The 18,266-nt window shown below is 52.1% G+C and overlaps 1 protein-coding gene across 1 annotated transcript; it reads left to right on the top strand.

Annotated features, from left to right (window-relative positions):
• Positions 1 to 9,214: 9,214 nt before the first annotated feature.
• Positions 9,215 to 10,768, top strand: LOC149336966 (uncharacterized). The gene has a single exon (XM_089554295.1). It carries the CDS (start codon positions 9,407 to 9,409, stop codon positions 10,766 to 10,768), a length of 1,362 nt encoding a protein of 453 aa, XP_089410421.1. The 5' UTR covers positions 9,215 to 9,406.
• The last annotated feature ends 7,498 nt before the right edge of the window (positions 10,769 to 18,266 follow it).

Here is an 18,266-nt window from a genome sequence, read left to right as displayed (position 1 = left end):
GCCCTCTCAAGCTTCAAATTTGCTGCTTGAGTGATCCGAGGAAATGGCTGTTCCGCATAGATGCGGCGTACGCCGCTATCCTTTTTTTCCTCAATTCCTTTCCCTCCCACCTTTAGTCTTGCCAGATTAGTGTTTGCCCTTGTTTAGCTTTGCTTATCTTTCTTTGGCTTTTTAAAAGCTTGAAAATTGGAGTGGCAGCCTTATGCTCTTGCTGTCGTTCCTCGGATTTCTTCTTGCGATAAGCTGCCAGAGCTGCTCATTGGCGTTTCAGACTTTGTGGCCTCTGTTCGGCAGTCCCTGTAGCCAATTCTAAACATCTATCGATTGCATGTTCTTTTTGCGACTTTATCTTCCGCCTCTTCTTTCTCGCTCTTGTTCGCGTTTCTGACTTTTCATCTTTTTTAACATCGTGTTTAACAAAGTTACACGCTCTTCGGCGCTCTTCTTCGGCTTGCCGCCTCGCTATAGCCACTGAATTGGCTGGCTCACGCTGGCCCCTTCTTTTGCGTTGCTGTCATCCATGGTCGACGATTTGCTGCACTGCAAGTTCCTTCGGTGACTTCATCGTTCGTCCCCTTTTTGTAGCGTGAGCTACACTGGCCATGGATGAGCAGTTTCGCGTGAGCGTGGATGAGCCAAGTTGCGCATGCGCGATGAGCGAGGAGCGAGTGATGGTTGAGGTGTCCACTGTTACAAGAGGGCAGTGTATGCGCCTTCCCTCTGGTCCAGGTGTCCACCGAGATGCGGACACCTCGTCGTGACCTCACGCTACGTATATCCTGGCATAAGAGAGCTGATACACTGCCAATTTTTTGGCATCTGCATGTGCACGCAACCGCGTTTCACGCTCTTCCAACTTCACACCCTTTCTCCAGTGGGCGGCAGCGGGCGCGACGCCCACCTGCCAATCGCTGCAGCTAACGCGACACTCCTCCGAGCTTACGCGAGTTACTCCGGGGCTTCAACATGACGATCGAGTTAGTGCGCTAGGACTTCTACTGTCCTTTCAGCACAATTGGACGCTGTGTGTTTGCCTGTTTGTCTGACACCGGTTTTGTGGCAGGCTACTCACCTGCCCACCGGGTGGTGGGCAACCTGTCTACAGTGTTTGGCGGCACAGCCCATTATTTAATCATGAGAGGCTGCTCGGGAAGAGCTACCTGGGTAGCAACACAACCCAAGCAACCCGAGTCTGGCCGATGGCAACACCTGCCATACCACCTGTCTTGTGCCACTGCGCCATTGCTCACCTGCTCAGCCTGACCCGAAAGACACGGGTTCGATCCCGACCCTGGCGATGGAGTTTCGATCGGAGCAAAATTCTAGATGCCCGTGTACTGTGCGATGTCAGTGGGCGTTAAAGAACCCCAGGTGGTTGAAATTTCCGGAGCCCTTCCCTACGGCGTCCTTCATAGCCTGATTCGCTTTGGGACATTAAATGTCTCTAAACCAGACACCAATCTGAACTGGTACACAGACTGCCCGGTAAGGTGATGGTCCCGGGTTCGAGTCCTGGCCTCAGGACGAATTTTTCTCTACGTGGTTTCTGTGGCAGCCGTGCCGCTTTCCTTTTAGCCGTACGGCCGCTCTTGAGAGCATGCTGATGAGTAATTACCCCGTCATTTCGAATACACTCCAGCTTGGGTGATTTCCCTAAACGTCGGACCAGCCCTCTTTGGAGCGACGATCCTGCAGATCGCGAATTTTCTCCTCCGTGGGACTAGCAGCCTGCGTCAGACTTCTCACACAGCTATAACTCAGTCCTAGAAATCCTCCAGATACGACACACTGACTCATGCCTGCCATCTTCGGCGTAATCACTGCGTGCTCGGCGCCAGCAACTCCATGTTCGGCTGTCTTGAAGGGCGCTTACTCTGGGTCAGTACCCTGCCAGTCTGATTCCAGTGCAGTACGACAGATGGCAGCACAAGTAAATGAAAAAGGCAGAATAGATGAACCATGGATGCAGGCGATATGTAGTGTCGTGCTCTGAGCGCTCTACACACGCTGGAGACCGGAGCCACAAACGAAACGTGCAGTGGGTCGAACAGACGGTCTACAGTAACGGGACTATGTCCTGAAACACGCTTCTCTGCACGACACCCATGCTGGAGCCAACACCTAGTCGGTGTGCTACAGCTAGTGGAGGAGGATGGCTCCCAAGTGGTGCAGCCGTAACACGCATAGGCAGTCATTGGCAGTCGAAGTAGCGTGACAAAGGCTTTCGCCTAGCGCACTGTAGGCCGCCAAAGTGTCCCCATAGTTTTTTCTTGGCGCGTACAATATGTACGTCTCCATATAACCAAAAGAAGCCTTTCAAGGCTCCTTCAACAGAATAGACACGAGGAAGTTGCATTGTCCTGTACGAACATCTCTTTTAAATTCCCGAAATAGCCTAGGAGGTGCATGGCTGTAGACATAGTTGCGGTCACCTTCTGCAGTGCTGTTCTCTAGACGCAGTGCGTAATGCTCAACCTATTGAACATTAGGGCACATGAAGAGTGCAGGACATCGAAGGTGCGACAGAGAATGTTACACTAGACCCTCCCAGCTTCGTCAGAAAGGGCTGGAGAGATGCTACCCACATTTCTCGTGCTTTTAACGAGTAAAAAGCGTCGACACAAGTCAATAAATGTCACCAAGTTGAACGACTATACTACACACGGTCGTTAAGATATGGTGGCTTTTTTTGTATATATGTATGCGTCTTGACGGCCCCTTTTTAGCCTTTTCAACTGCGCGCGCTCTCTTCCAGTCATCTGGGTGCGCGCACGCCGCGCCACTGCGCATGACTGAGCTCTTGCTCGGGAGTTGTGGCACGTGATCGCAGCGGTGATGATAAGGGCAGCGAAAGCTGCGTGATGGGGGGATTCATCGCGGTCACGCATTCGGCGACCAGCACGAGCTATTAGGTTGTACAGTACGCGGGTGGCGGAGCGGCGCCCGACGAGGATGAAGAGCCAGGATGAAAGTGTCATCTGCGAAGATGGAATTGCTGTTTGGCCTGAGTGGCCGCTATGCGAGCAGTCAGGTTTCATGTACCCTGAGGCCATTTTTTTGTTTGTCCGTGCGATTCGGGTCTCAGTGTATTTTTGTTCTGCCGCGCTCGACTGTTCGCGGCCGCGGCGGCCGAATTTCGATGGAGCCGAAGGTCTAGAGGCCCGTGTACTGTGCGATGTCAGTGCACGTTAAGGAACCCCAGGTGGTCGAAATTTCCGGAGCCCATCACTACGGCGTCCCTCATAGCCTGAGTTGCTTTGGGACGTTAAACCCCAATAAACCAAACCTGTTAGCGCGCATTTTCTTGTAGCCATAGCATTACGCTGTCGAAAGCCTCGACCGAATGTTCCCGTTCAGCGGCTGTTTTATGCTGTGCCCCTTTGAAAGCGTTGGTTCGGTCCGCAATAAACCTTTATCTTTTATGCTGCCTCTGGGGGCGTCAGTAGTCGGGCGTGAGCATGTCTCGCGGAACCAGTTCCCTGGAAGCTATCATCATCATCATCCATAAGCCCAACTATGCCCACTGCAGGACCCAGGCCTCACTCATATCTCTCCAATTAACCCTGTCGATATGATCCTAGAGCGCGAAAGACAGACAACAGAAAACGAGGCGTGCAAAACACGGCGCTGGGAGAAAACGTCGGGTTTGTCTCGCGTAATTCTCTTTTGTCTTCGTCTTTCGCACTGTATAATGACGGAACCGAACCAACTCGCCCAACTTTTTGTCCTCCAGAAGTAACCCTGCCTTCTGCCAGCTTTGACCAGCCTATCCCAGCGAACTACTAAATCTTATCCATCTATATTTATCCCGCAACCTGTCTTATTCTTAAGGACTATCGTTTATCTTGCCAAAGAATTACATGCCCTGCCCAAGTCCATTTCTTCCTCTTGATTTCGATTAGGATGTCAATAACCCGCGTTTGATCCCAGACACACTCTGTCCTCTTCCTGTCTCTTAACGTTACACCTATCATTTTTTTCCCATAGCTTACTGCGCTGTCTATAAATTAATTTGAACCCTTTCCGTTATCCTCCACTTTTCTGTCCCATAGGTGAGTAATGACGAAGTACAGCTGTTATATACCTTTCTCTTGAGGGATATTGGTAAACCGCCATTCACGATTTGAGAGAATCTGCCAAATACGCTCCACCACATACTTGTTCATTCCTCTCTCGCAATACGGATCTGCGGTCACTACCTTTCATAACTACACGTATTCCCTTACCACTCGCACCCAGCACCTCAATAGCAGTTTCAAAATGCTGTAAACCCTCAATCTCTTTAGACTTTCTCTTTCCCCCTTCGCCAGCGTGGATTAGCAGGCCAGGGTCACCTTACCGCTGGCCAACCTCTTAGTCGCCACTGAGGCGCACACACTCTGGGGTTGCATGGGAAACCCGCCCCGTCAAACCTTAATGCCAGCTCCCTCCGAGGAGGGATGGAACCAACTTCTCAGAAGGCCAGACAAGACCATCCAACTGGTACTTGGTTCATGTGCCCAGGAAGTCGCCCCCACCTGGGGGCCGCAACAAGCCCACCTGCCCTAACTCCCGCCATTCGATTGCAATAATGTTTCTCTCTCTCTCTCTCTACCTTTCCTTTCATTAAGTTACTTTCTCTCTCTCTTCTCTTCCGAGGCTGTTCAGCATTACTCTGCCTTTCTGCCTGTTAATTTTTAGACCCAAAGTACTGCTGTGCTTGTCTAATGCATTCCTCATGTTTTGCAGTTCGTATCCTGAGTGACTTAGGAAGGTTACGTCATCAGCGAATCGCAGATTACCAAGATATTCTATATTAACTCTTATCCCAAACTGTTTCCAATTCAGGCCACTGAATAGCTCCTGTAAACTGGCGCTCATACACGTATAGATTTTTAGATGTCTTCAATCATCGCTTGAACAGGTGCTCAGATTTTACATATAATCAAGACATTTACTGTCCTGGTAACGTGGTAGAAAGTGGACCCTAGCGTTCCAGGAATGCAAAACCTCCGTCTTAGGTGAATGTGTTGTGATTGCACACTGCAGCGGCAGCACATTAATCCCAAGAAAACTGGAAGAGACAACACTAGTGATCCCGACAACTGGCCTTAGTATCAACTAACTTGAGTCTATGTGCTATGTATACATGTCGAATAGGCCACAACGAATTGAATTCGTTATAGACTAGTCAATGCGTAGAGGACAGAATCAAATCTATAGGCGTAGAAATCGAAATTGTTTTAAACTTTGCTGCAAAGCAGTCTATAGGTTGTTTATAGAAGATAGAAAATTGAAATTGCTGGAAACTTTAGTCTAATGGAATTCTATAGGTTGCCTATAGAAAAAAAAGAAATTGATATTTTTATATACAGTGGTCTAAATATAGTCACTAGTGTGTCTATAAAACGGAGAGTTGAAGTAGTTGGTACATACTGCTGGGAAAAAACAGCGCTAAGATGAAGGACAAAGAAAAGAGGACAACTGGACCGGGGCTGACTATGAACTCAAAGCTTTATCAGAAACAACACGCAATATATACTCCATCGACAACCAAGAGCGCATGGCAACGCCAAAAGCTACAGTGATGCATCAATCACCTGGATCCAGATACATTAGTTCGCAGTCATGAACTGTTACAGAGGGGATGCTAACTTACCAGTCACTGTTTTTTTGGATATGAAACGCTTCACTGATTTCCCGTGTTAGTTTATCTTTGAGCTTATACAGGATCCTAGTTTCATTAAAAAGGGGAGTACATGATTTTTCAGAAGAATCAGGTTGGTTATTACGGGGACAGTTCCTGTAAGGCAAGGCCAGGTTTGACGACGGAGCCCATTTTAAAGAAGTGTTAAGGTCTCTTAAGCCGGTGTTCAAGCACCTTCCTGTTTGACCTATATAGGTCTTCCCGCACGTGAACGGCACTTCATACACAACCCCTTCAGCACAAGGGACAAACCTCAGGTCATGCTTAATCTGGCAACCTTTTCTTTTTCTTTTTCTTCGTTTCTTTTGCTGCCGGTCCCGTTGTCCTCTTTTCTTTTTCCTTCGTCTTAGCGCTGTTTTTTTCCCAGCAGTATATACTAACTAGCTGAAATGTCCGTTTTGTTGAAGTTTATTTCTTGTACATTGAGTCCTGTTCCTTGTGTTAACCCCGCTCCACTTGACAACCAGTCTGCATTGGCTTCACTAATCGCTGTGTGTGCTTTTAAGGCACGGCTAGCCTCGTGGCATGCGAGTCGTGCACTGTAACCGGTTGAGGTTTAGGTGTTGTGCGGCGGTATGCTTCCTTCAAAGGGCCACAGCCGCAGGATGTGCCGGATAATATCTTCGGAGTGGTGGCGACAGCATCGCTTTTACAAGGACTGCCTCTGGGTAGCATGCGGCCAGGATCTTCTTCACGCCCGGCGTTTCCGTGAGTGGTGTGAAGTGGCAAACAAGTACGCGTATTTCCTTTGGTACTCGTGCCGCCCTTGGACGCCTACGAAAATGAAGCCCACAAATCCTGAAGGGAAGATACTGGTGTTGGGTGAGCAGCGAGTGCCAGAGAGGTTCCAGGAGGTGCTGAAGGTCGGTCCGAAGTTTTGCTTCCAGCCGACGCTTGACAAAGAGGAAAAAGATCATAGGAAAGGGAAAAGAAAGGGAAGACGCGCGTCGCAGCAACAACCGCGTTCGCAGAAGCCGACGCTGGCTGAAAAAAAAATGCCTCTCCCGTAATCGAGAGTAGAGTAAGCATGAAATGTTTACGGGCCTAACACAGGCTCCATTGCTCGGCTTAAGCAGCTGTGACGGTGGCGGCATTGAAATCCAGGACGATGCAGAAGCGTACGCGGACACGACGAGACGCAGGCCTGACAAGAATGTATATGCAGCGCGTTCGAATACTCCGCGAGCGTGTATAGACGCTTTACAGCGCCGTATCATGGGGGCTTCCATCTTTGATCACGTGATCACGCCGCCATTCCTCGCCTCCTGACCGCTCGGCGCGCGCCTCGTCGCGAAGGCTGCTGCGTCGGACGGTTCTGTTCCGACAGGCAGTGTTTCGGCTGGTGCGGTGGTAAAGGAGAGGGAAGACGAAACTGTGGTTTGGCCAAAGCTTGGAAGGACATGTGACAACCCTAACTTGATCACTTCAGGCGTGAAAACGCGATAGGACTTCATGTCGCGTAGAGCCGCTGAGCTCTCCGATTCTTCGAGCCAACGGACGGATCGCCCGAATGCTTGTCTTTGCATGCGCTGAAGGCTCTGCTTAATGTTTTTTTATTGTTATTATATAAAACGGCAAGGTTGAATGTTCCTGCGGCCTTACAGGTCGTTGTCCTATCGTGTACCTGCATGCAGACACTGCTGTAAAACGCTCACATGCACATCGTATGCATTTGTTTACAACCTGTTAAGGTGCTAAGGAAACCTGAAATATTTCCTACTGGTTGAATAAACATAGAATTGCACAAATATAAATAGACGCACAAAGGTTGACTATCATGGTAGCAGTACCATGCATCAAGCAGCCGTCACAAGCTGGCGTGCAATCATTTCGAAGGATTCCGCGATATAATTGTTATAACGCGCGCGTGGCAACGCGTTCATGCTAGACGAATTTCACAATAACGTCAGCCTGATATAAAAATTTTTGGTAAGCTCGACGCTCGATATGCGGACATGGAAATGTTCGTGGTCTCTTTGGTTGTAATTAATCAGCTTCACTCTGAGCGTGCGGAGTCACTTTTAGTTCGACAAAAGCATTTGTTGGGCGAGTTGGTGTTTTTGATGATCCATAACTACAGCGCAAACGACAGGACAGAGATGAAGAAGGGACACCACACAGCGCTGTTTGTTGGGCGAGTTGGTGTTTTTGATGATCCATAACTACAGCGCAAACGACAGGACAGAGATGAAGAAGGGACACCACACAGCGCTGGCGAGTTGGTGTTTTTGATGATCCATAACTACAGCGCAAACGACAGGACAGAGATGAAGAAGGGACACCACACAGCGCTGTGTGGTGTCCCTTCTTCATCTCTGTCCTGTCGTTTGCGCTGTAGTTATGGATCACTTTTAGTGACTGTCTCGCATGGACCGCGACCAAGTGACAACCGCCCAGCACAGCAGCCGTAAACCAAATGCTGTAATCCGAATACGGTCCACGGAAACCGCGCTACTTGGAGCGAAATTGAACAGTAGCACCAAGACGGCGTGTAATACACGGACTGACGGTAAGCGTTGTCGGCTCGGACGGCTGTGCGGTGCATACTAAACAGAAGCAGCATGTAGGAGCGCAAGTCGTCTTTTTTTTTTTCGTTCCTAATTCGGCTTCGGGCGCTCCTTTTACTAATGGCCACACACAATTACGATCAATGGGGTCTCAAAACAGTGCACAACAACTGAAAGCACGCCGTCATGGTTTCGGTGGCGGAACAGCTTCTTCATGCGCCTGTGTTGTGCACTTACCCTCGCAGATTTTCCAGGAACGAAACCTTTCTTTATTAGCTATCTAGCGCTAGCGAACGTGTTTGTTGCGTTCGCCAGTTCGGAAAGGGTGCGTGTCGAACGGGCGTGAACATCGGCATTACCTACTTGTGCAGTTCGGTTCCGTGAAGCTCGCAAACGATCGCATCCCGCACTTTTAACTCTCTGCCGCAATTCTTGCAATCCACAGCACAGCACGTGTTTCCTCTGCCTTTTCACATCGTAGAAAGAACACATTCGGCAGCCACCCGCGATATTTCCACGGCTGCGTCGAGGCCTACACGCCGGCGACTTACGAGGCCAGTAATGGTGCCGTGTTCCGAGCGCACGTGTGGCGCCATCTGGTCTCAAACGGAAGAACTGCGCGCTGTAAACGGTCTATACATCTGCCTGCCAGAGGGGGAAAGGGCTTGAAGGCCAAGTGGCCGGTCTTTTACATGCGTGAGTGTAGGACCGCAGCGCCATCCTTGGGGAGCGCGCGAAAGCAGTTTTTCAGCCGAAAGCCCTTCTCGCCCTGGAGCTCCCCTCTTTCTCTAAGCGGCTTTCTCTCAAAGCCCCTAACAGATCACGTATGACAACGAAGTGTATTGTGGCATGTATGTGCTTTTTGCACGCGTCATCAGAAATCGGAAATTATAATTCCGTGCATTATCAAATGCACAGCTCGACTGATATCTTGATAAACATTGAGAAGACACTGGCAGCAGTTATTTTTTGTGACTCGCTTGGAGAGCAACCGGCACTTGTATGCCGGTCCCGTAGGAGGGCTTAGAGAGTCTCGTTAAATCTCGTTAAGTCTCGTACGGTGCCCGGATGCCGTTACGCTGCCCGTCGAGCCAGCGGATCATCGAGCTTTTCCTGTCCAGGCGGGCCCCCGGATCCAGCGTCCCGGAGGTCCTGCCTGTCGTCCTGCTGCCCGGCGCCGCGCTCCTGCCGTGGTGACCCGGGCCCCGTCGCGATGGAGAGACCCTGCCCAGCAGTGCGCCCCACAAAGGCGCAATGCTTTTTGTTTTCTGTGCCGGAACCTGTTCCGGCCGATCGCCTCATCGACACCCTCGAGGAGGTGGTCGGAGTCGGCGGGCTGACGTTTTTGCAGCACCTTGGTGGTTTGCGTTTCCTGGCGGCCGTGGCTTTCATGGCGCAGGCAGCGAAAATGGTGGCGGTGGGCTCGCTGCTCATCGCCGGAAAGGAGGTGCCACTGGAGCAGATGGGGGTTCCAGTGGTGCACGTGACGGTTTTCCGTCTACCCCCGTGCGTCAGCGACGAGGACCTCGCCGCGGCGTTCACACCGTACGGGAAGGTGCGCGCCATCACCGAGGTCGCCTTCCAGTCCAAGAACCACATCGGGAACGGGACGCGCCTGGTGAAGCTCGAGATGACCCGGGCTCCGCCGAACTTCCTAACGGTGGCCGGTCCTCGAGCCATGATTGAGTACCGAGGCATGAAACGCGTCTGTTCCCGGTGCGGCGCCGAGGCCCACTTCGGCGCTACGTGTAAGGCGGTGCGCTGCGGCCGGTGCGGCGCGTACGGACACATCGGCGCCAACTGCAAACCGGTATGCAAGAGGTGCGGAGGCGACCACCCGTCCTCCGACTGCGTCGTGCCGCGGTCCTACGCGGCGGCCGCGGCTGCTGCGGCAGCCAGACCCTCCCAGGAGCCTGGTGTGCAACCCGGGCCGAAGGCGACACCTGAGGGGGCTGGCGCCGGTTCGAGCGGCGCGGCACAGGAGGCGGCGGCGAGCCCTCTCGAGGGGGCTGACGTGCGGGACGACGCCGCGACCAAGCCCGATGACGACCAGGCGGGCACGGAGACGGCGGGCACCTCGTCCGGCCAATCCGCGACGGAGCTGTCCACGGGCAACTCCGACGTCGCGGAATCGACCTCGTCCGAGTCTGACGACTCGCAGGGCGAGTCGTCTTTTGTGGAACCTCCGAGTTTGGAGGTCTCGCTGTTTGACGCGCCCACGGCGGCGCAGCACGAGGGCACGGGCACGGACACCGCGTCGCCTGGCTCGCCCTCCCCCAGTGACGCCCTGCACACACCCGTGAAGGACGCCCCGAGCAGCGACGGCTCAAGCGAGTCGCGACCTATGGCGCCGCACATCCCGGTCGCCCTGCCGCCGCAGGGCCCGTGCGCAGCTAAGTTGGTGCGGGGGGCGCGCAAGGCTCTCGAGCTCGACGACCCCAAGCGCCAGCTCTCCTCGTCGTCGGACGGCAGCGCGACCTGCTCTTCGGCCACCCAGGCGCCGAAGAAGACACCGAGGACGACAGACGACGACGGCGACGGCGTCCACAAGGACGTCGAGGGTATAGTGAACTAGAATATAGTCGAGGGAAACGAATAGTTTCCGCCATGGCGCTTCCTCGCCGGACTTCAGGCCCTGCCGGGCCTTTTCCTTCCACCCCCCCCCTCCCCCCCCTCTGCTCGGCGGCCGCCCGAGCGCCGTTCTGTCGACGCTCTACGGCGCCGTTATCTTTTCGGCGCGCTGGCTCCGTCGGCGCGTTTGGCGAACGATGGACGGTGTTTGTGCGGTGGAGTGTGTTGGTGCGTGTGTGACTGTGTGTTGCTGCCGCAGCCGCGCGCATCGGCCGGACCTTTCCACCGCGCAACCATTAGCACCGCTTGGCATCGTCGTCCCGCCGCCGCGGGGCCGCCAGCCAGGACGCCAGCAGGGACCCGGGACGCCTCCCAAGCACCTCGACGCCCCCCCAGCGCCGGTGTATCAACGCACTCGCAGACTCTATCCGCAGAACTGTACTGTGAGTCCATCAGTGTTTTGTTTTGTTTACTTGTTTCGTTGTTTATTTTTGTTACATTGCTTCCTTTATTTTCATGATGGCTGTTTTTCGTTTCGCCTCCTTTAACGCGCAGGGTTTTCGCTCTCCCGATAAGCAACGGGAGGTGCTTCACCTTGCGCGTTCGTACCAAATTGATGTTTTGTTTTTGCAGGAGTGTAATTTTCGCACCAGTGCAGTCGTTATTTCTTTTCGTTCACGCTTTCATGTCGATGCTTTCTTTTCCTTGACGGACTCACGGTCTTGCGGTGTGGGCGTTGTTTTCCTCACGCCGGCTTTCCGCGCAGATGCGCATTGTACCTTTGGTTACGATGGTCGAGTACTGGTGGTGGACATTTTCCTCGACGGGCGGAGGACTCGCTTTGTAAACCTGTACGAGCCCGTCACGCGATCTCTGACAGGCGAGTTTTTCCGCTCTCTTACATCCCACCTGCTTCAATCCGTGTCATATGCCCTGCTGGGGGATTTTAATTGCGTCCTAGACTCGTGGCGTGACATTCAGGGCCCCAGACAAGGTGCGTCCAATTATTACGCCAAAGAGCTAGGCAAACTGGTTCGCCAGCTGCACCTTACGGACGCGTGGGTCGAACTGCACGGGAACCTTTTCGTGGCCACACGTGCTAGGGGCCGTAGCGCCAGTCGAATCGACCGGGTGTACCTACCTCCAGCCCTCGTGCCGCAACTAGTATCCTGCGAGGTAGTGCCATTTCCACCAGGCGCCCGAGCACTCAGCGACCACTTACCTGTCGCGGTATCCTTGAGGTGCGCTTAGGGCCGAATTGCGACCTTCTCTACTTGGAGAATGGACGTCTCACTCTTGGTGGACGACCAGAGCATTCGCGACATCCGTGCAGATTTGGTGGACTCTGTTGCCCTCTTTGAGTTCAGTCCCTTGATTTGGGACGCCCTGAAAACACGATGGCGAGAAGTTCTCATTCGGGCTGGCAGAGCAAAGCATGCGCGGAAGACTGCGGCGCTCAACGACGTGCTACGCCGCATGCGTATCGTGAAGCAAGGGGGTGAGCTCACCTTTGCGATGCGAGAGTACCTGGACACTCTTCGCGTCCGGTACCACCGCATCCTGGAAGAGGGTTCCCAGGCCTCCTGCACCGCAGCGAATCTCCGCATGCCGTCGCAGGAACGCGCTGACCTCTTTCACGCGAACAGCTGCTGCCACAAGAGCGACCGACCGGCCCGTATTGGAAGCGTAACTATGCCAGATGGCACGATTTCCGAGCAGGTCCAAGACATCGAGCACGTCTTCCGTGACCACTTTGCCCATATCTTTGCGTCGCAAGGCCTGTGCGAGTGGGATGGGTTTGACGCTGCTGTAGACGCCTTTTGCGCCGCCCTTCCCGACGCGCCCGACGACGCGGAATCGGCTCTTTGCGCTCGCGCCACGCGGGAGGAGGTCTACGCAGTTTTAAGCGACATGAGTCGCGCCTCCGCACCCGGACCAGATGGTCTAGTCTCCGGGTTTTACTACACCTTCTTTGATATGCTCGGGGACTTCCTCACGCATTTGGTGAACGCCTTCCTCGAGGAAGGAGCTAAGCCACCGTCTTTCGGTGCGGGCCGAATCGTGTTGATACCAAAGCAGGGAACGACGTCGTCATGCCCGGCGGCGTGGCGGCCGATAACCCTGCTCAATACTGACTACAAACTGGTCGCCTCGATTCTCGTCGCTCGCTTGCGTCTTCTTTTGCCAAACCTCGTTAGCCCCTTCCAGGCTTGCGCTGTTCCTGGCCGTTGGGTCTTTGCGTCGCTCACGCTCACGCGCGATGTGTTCGCATACGCACACGCGAAAGGGACTAGCGTGGTTTTTGTTTCGTTAGACCAAGCTAAGGCCTTTGATTGAGTAGAGCATCGCTACTTATACTCCGTTTTGCGGTGCTTTGGGCTGCCTGCGAGCTTCATTGAGCGCATCAAATCGTTGTACTCGGGCCTCACGGCCGAACTCTTGGTGAACGGGTCAGTCACCGCTCCTTTCCCCGTAACACGTGGCGTGCGCCAGGGATGCCCTCTTTCTCCAGCTCTTTTCGTCCTGTCTTTGGACCCCCTGCTGCGCAGCGTCGCCTCCAACGAACGCATCCGCGGCTTTCCATTGACAGGACAGGAAACAATCGTCGTCTCGGCCTATGCCGATGATATTTCAAGCTTCGTCCGAGACGCTCGGAGTTTTGAGGCCTTCCTGGCCGTATTTACTACTTACGCGGCGCTGTCTGGTGCCGAGCTCAACGCCAGCAAGAGCAGGGCGCTTCGTTTTGGGACCTTCAGCGATCCCCTCCCGGTGCCCATTCCTTTCGTGGACGGGGTCCGAGTGCTAGGAGTCCTTTTTGAGCAGAGCGGTGTGTCGTCCCGGACATGGGATGAAGTTGTTGCGCGCACGACGAGCGCGCTAAGGATGGCAGCGCAGTTCGGCCTCTCCATGGAGGCCAGGGTGAGCGTCATCAAGGGCCACGCGTGCGCCTTTGCCCACTATGTGGCCCGCGTAGCAGTGATGCCGCGTCGTACGGCGGGTCGGCTCGCGTCCCTTGTGGGCGCCTTTGTCTGGGACGGTGGCACGGCGCAGGTCGCTCGACGCCTTTGCCAGCTGCCGCCTTCTAGAGGAGGACTCGGGCTGCCCTGTGAAGCCACCATGGCGCGTGCGCTCAGCGCCAAGCTCGTAACCACGCTGGTGGAGAGCGACGCATACCTTGGGCGTTCGCTCATGTTTTATTGGATGAGCACAGTGCGGCGCTTCTTCACCAATGAGCGCCATATAGGTCCACAGGCTGAGAGGCCTCTGCGCTTCTATAGAGCGGCTGCTGGTTTTAAGCAGTCTGTTTGTACTGACTTGCCAGGAGTCGACCTGACTGAGACGCCCGCGTCTCGGCTGAGCGAGATGATCGCGTGCGTGCGCCTTGGCGCCGACGACCAGCGGCGCACCGCGGTACGCAAGTGGCGCACGTGGTGCACAAGTCGGCTCCCTCCGCAGGTCCGCGACTTTGAGTGGAGGAGGAGATGGAGAGTCCTCCCCACGCGCGAACGCCTCTTATCATGGGGCCTTGTGCCCAACGCCCAGTGCGCGCAATGTGGAGCGCGAGAGACAGCGCGACACACTTTCTTTGAGTGCCGTGTTGCCCGGATAATGTGGTGGCAGGTGTATCGGATGTTTTCAGTTCGTGCCGGGCCAGGCATCCGGCAACCACGGGATTATTTTGGCAAACTAGTGTTTATGTCCGCTATGTTTGTTTTGTGGCGTCGCCGCTGTCTGGCCGAAGCCCGGCGTCAACCGGCGACGGCTAAGTACCCCGCGTTGCAGAGCCTGCGTCTCCTCATCTGGCAATACCTGTCTGAAAGGCTTGCAGCGGATGGGGAGGCGCGGTTTCTGCGACGGTGGCACACACACTTCTTTGTCGTGCACGAAGTCGGCTGGTTATGCCGGCGCTGCGGTATTAGCCGGGCCGACCCCCCCCCCCTCTCTTTACCGACTATGCTGGTTTGTTCGAGGATGGTGGCGTATAATTTTGAAAGGGCCAATCACCTTGAGAAAGATCCTTGCCTCCCCCCCCCCCCCCCCCCCGTGCGTCGTTGGCCACGGGAGGCTGATTCTTCTTTTTGCAGTGTTCGTTCTATGCACTGTAGGCTGTAATTTGTGATATGTACGGTGTGTTAAAATAAGGTCATGGTGTTTCTGGGTGGCCACCCACTTTGTATACATTTGTTTTGCCCTCAGTCATGAGTGTGTTTCCAATGTTTTTTTTTGTTTGAACTGTTGAATAAACTTCCCTTTTATTCAGAGCCCGGATGAGTGGATTTCAGTGCCCGGATGATGGCTCTCGGTCTCGGCGTGACGTCACCACACTTCCGACAACGGGAGCTAAAAGCATTTAATGCTTGAAACTGGCTCTTGGAAGGTCCATCTCACGTCTTGTCCGGCAAGAGGAGCGGCCCAGGTGCGTCGTTGAATGTGTTGATGCTCTGAAAAGGACTCAGGACGTGCCGGGAAGAAGTCGTAACTTAGCGCCGCTGGCTAATTTTCTGGAGTCTGAAAAGTTGAGGCTGTTAAAAGAGGGGCATTTTGTCTTTCTCCCGGAAGAACTGTTTACTGAAAAAGCCAGAGTAACCATCGCAAAGAACTCTAAACCATTGCCTGCAAATGTAAAACAGCAAAAGCGAGAAGCCTTGAAGTTACTGGGGGAAATGAATCTACAGTTGCTCCACTCGTCTGTTAAGAATGCTAAAGATTGTCTGGATGTATTTTTTTCAGCAAAAGCGCACAATCCCGATGTTTTATTCTGCTGTATTGTTACAGAAAGAGCAACATGGCAATATGAGGTGTCAAGTTTCTTACAGAAAAACCTTAGTTAACTAATAATTGTTGATCCGTTTCTTTTGTCTAATTTCCTGGCTGTTGTCGACTATTTGAAGTGTCATAATCTGGGTTTGTGCAGTATGTTCAGCATAGATGTTCAGGACTTATTTTATTCACTTCCGTAGAATAGCCTGCTAGAATATGTTAGCAAGTGTATAAAAGACGATAATGATGAAAGTGATTTGATTTTTGGAGCATTTGTCTTTTTATCTTAAGTCCACCTTTACTGAATGGGAAGGGAAGTTGTACACTCAAAAACAGGGGGTGTGCATTGGTTCAGAAATGGCTCCTATACTATGTAACATCTTTCTCAGTTATGTAGATCAAGCTATTAAAAGTAATTTGGGCGTCAGTCCAAAACGCATCTTCAGATATGTGGATGATAATCTCGTTTTTGTCGAACATCATGACTTCAATAGGCAGATCGATGAGGTGTTAGATTTTTGACGAAAGCGGACACGACCTACCTTTTACGACAATGAGCTACAGTTTTTATATATAAGACTGGCAACGAAGCAAGATCACGTGTGCTAATCCTTCCTTCAGAGATCTGAGAAGCCTTTGCTCAGTTTTCGCTCAGCGCATTCTAAGGTTGGTAAATGTGGCATAGCAGTTTCTTGCTTAGGTGCTGCCATAGCCAAATCATGCATGCATGCTATCAGTACAAGTTTTAATCAGCAAGTTCAGAGGCTGAGAAGTGCGGGCATTCCAGATGATGTTTTATTACTTGCCTGAAGTAAGATAATTAAAAGGGTCAAAAGGCATGAACCACAGGAACCTTAAAAAAAGGAAAAAAAAGAAATTCGTTGTTCTGCCGTACATTCACCAAATGTCACATCGTTTGAAGCAAGTAGGCAGCAGATATGGCATTGATGTTCTTTTCTATGCACCAAACAATCTCGGCAAATTGTGCGCCATTGTAGATAGAAGGGCCAGGGAAGAGGAAAAGAAACGAAGAAAAACAAAAAAAAGGTTGCCAGATTAAGCATGACCTGAGGTTCGTCCCTTATGATGAAGGGGTTGTGTATGAAGTGCCGTTCACGTGCGGGAAGACCTATACAGGTCAAGCAGGAAGGTGCTTGAACACCCGCTTATGAGACCACAACACCTCTTTAAAAGGGGCTCCGTCGTCAAACTTCGCCTTGCATTACAGGAACTGTCCCCGGAATAACCAACCTGATTCTTCTGAAAAATCATGTAACCCCATTTTTAATGAAACTAGGATGCTGCTTAAGCACAAAGATAAACTAACACGGGAAATCAGTGAAGCGTTTCATATATAAAAAAAAAAACTGACTCGTGCGTGAGCATCCCCTCTGTAACAGTTCATGACTGTGAACTAAAGTATCCGGATCCAGGTGATTGATGTATCACTGTAGCTTTTGGTGTTGCCATGCGCTCTTGGTTGTCGATGGAGTATAAATTGCGTGTTGTTTCTAATAAAGCTTTCAGTTGATAGTCAGCGCCGGTCCTGTTGTCCTCTTTTCTTTGTCCTTCGTCTTAGCGCCGTTTTTTTCCCAGCAGAGTGCAGAAATTTCAATCGTTAATGAATTTAGTCTACGGGCACTCTATGGTTTTCTTAGGAGAAAAAGAAATTGAAATTGTTTTAGACTTACGTCTAAAAGAAAACTATCGACTGTACTTACCAAAAGGAAACTGAAATCATTACTGCCTTTCGTCGAAACAAGGCCTAAAGATTGTCAATATAGAGAAATGGAAATTGTTATGGACATCGGTCTGTAGATAGTGTACAGTCTATACAGAATCCATACATAACATATCTACATGACTATAGTACAAAGAGTCTTTGAGCAGTCTATAGAATCTCTATAGAAAGTCTAACAAGCTTGATTTTTTTGTCAACAGCCTCAAAAGAAGGTCTAGAGGATGGCAGTAGTTCATAAAAACTGCACAGAAAGTCTATAGACTATTTTCACATGGGGCAGTCGATACTCCCGGTAAGGTTAGGTAAGATTTCTAGCGCCCGTGCGCTCTGCGAATGAACGAAGGCTAAACAATCTAAGTTGCAGTAAGGAGGGATTCATCGAAGAGTTTTTTTATTTAGGAAATGAAAGGCATTTACTGTCTCATTTCTGGATGTACACCTTAACAGTGCCGTGATAGAAGGCAGCAAGGTAACAGGCACCGTAGTGGAGGGCTCTAATACTAAAGCTGACCTGCTTGTCAGTAATTCAAAATTCGCCATCCGGAATTTAATGAAAGGCAAAATGTCACAGCGACACGGCTTCTGAATCGCGCCACAGGGCGAGGGAGTAGGGAGGCGGAGATTGTCTGGGTACCGGCAGACTCTGGGAACTCTGTCATCAAGGCCGCTCACGTCAACGCTGAAGGTTTCGTCAGCCAAGCAGACGAGCCGGCCGTTCCGCGGAGGTCCACGAGAGATGGGCTGGTGCCCTTTGAAGTGTGTGCAGTGGAGGAATTATCCGCGTCCCGGATAAGCAGCTGTTCAAGGCGCAGGAATGCGTCTGGAGAAGGTTACGAAATTGGTTTTTGAGGAAAGGGAACGGCGCAGTAACTGTCTCACACCTCTGTGGACACGCGAACCACGCCGTGAGGGAAGGAATAAGGAGATAGCACTAGATCTTTCCTCAGTCCATATGTGTTGAGTAAAATATACCCGGAGGAGACTAATCCAGTCTGAAGAT

Source organism: Amblyomma mixtum, chromosome 7 (genome assembly GCF_055824585.1).
Source record: "Amblyomma mixtum isolate Tamu chromosome 7, ASM5582458v1, whole genome shotgun sequence".
NCBI classification, from domain to species: Eukaryota; Metazoa; Arthropoda; class Arachnida; order Ixodida; family Ixodidae; genus Amblyomma; species Amblyomma mixtum.
The sequence above is the reverse complement of the archived record's forward strand: the minus strand, read 5'-3'. Positions and strand labels throughout refer to the sequence as shown.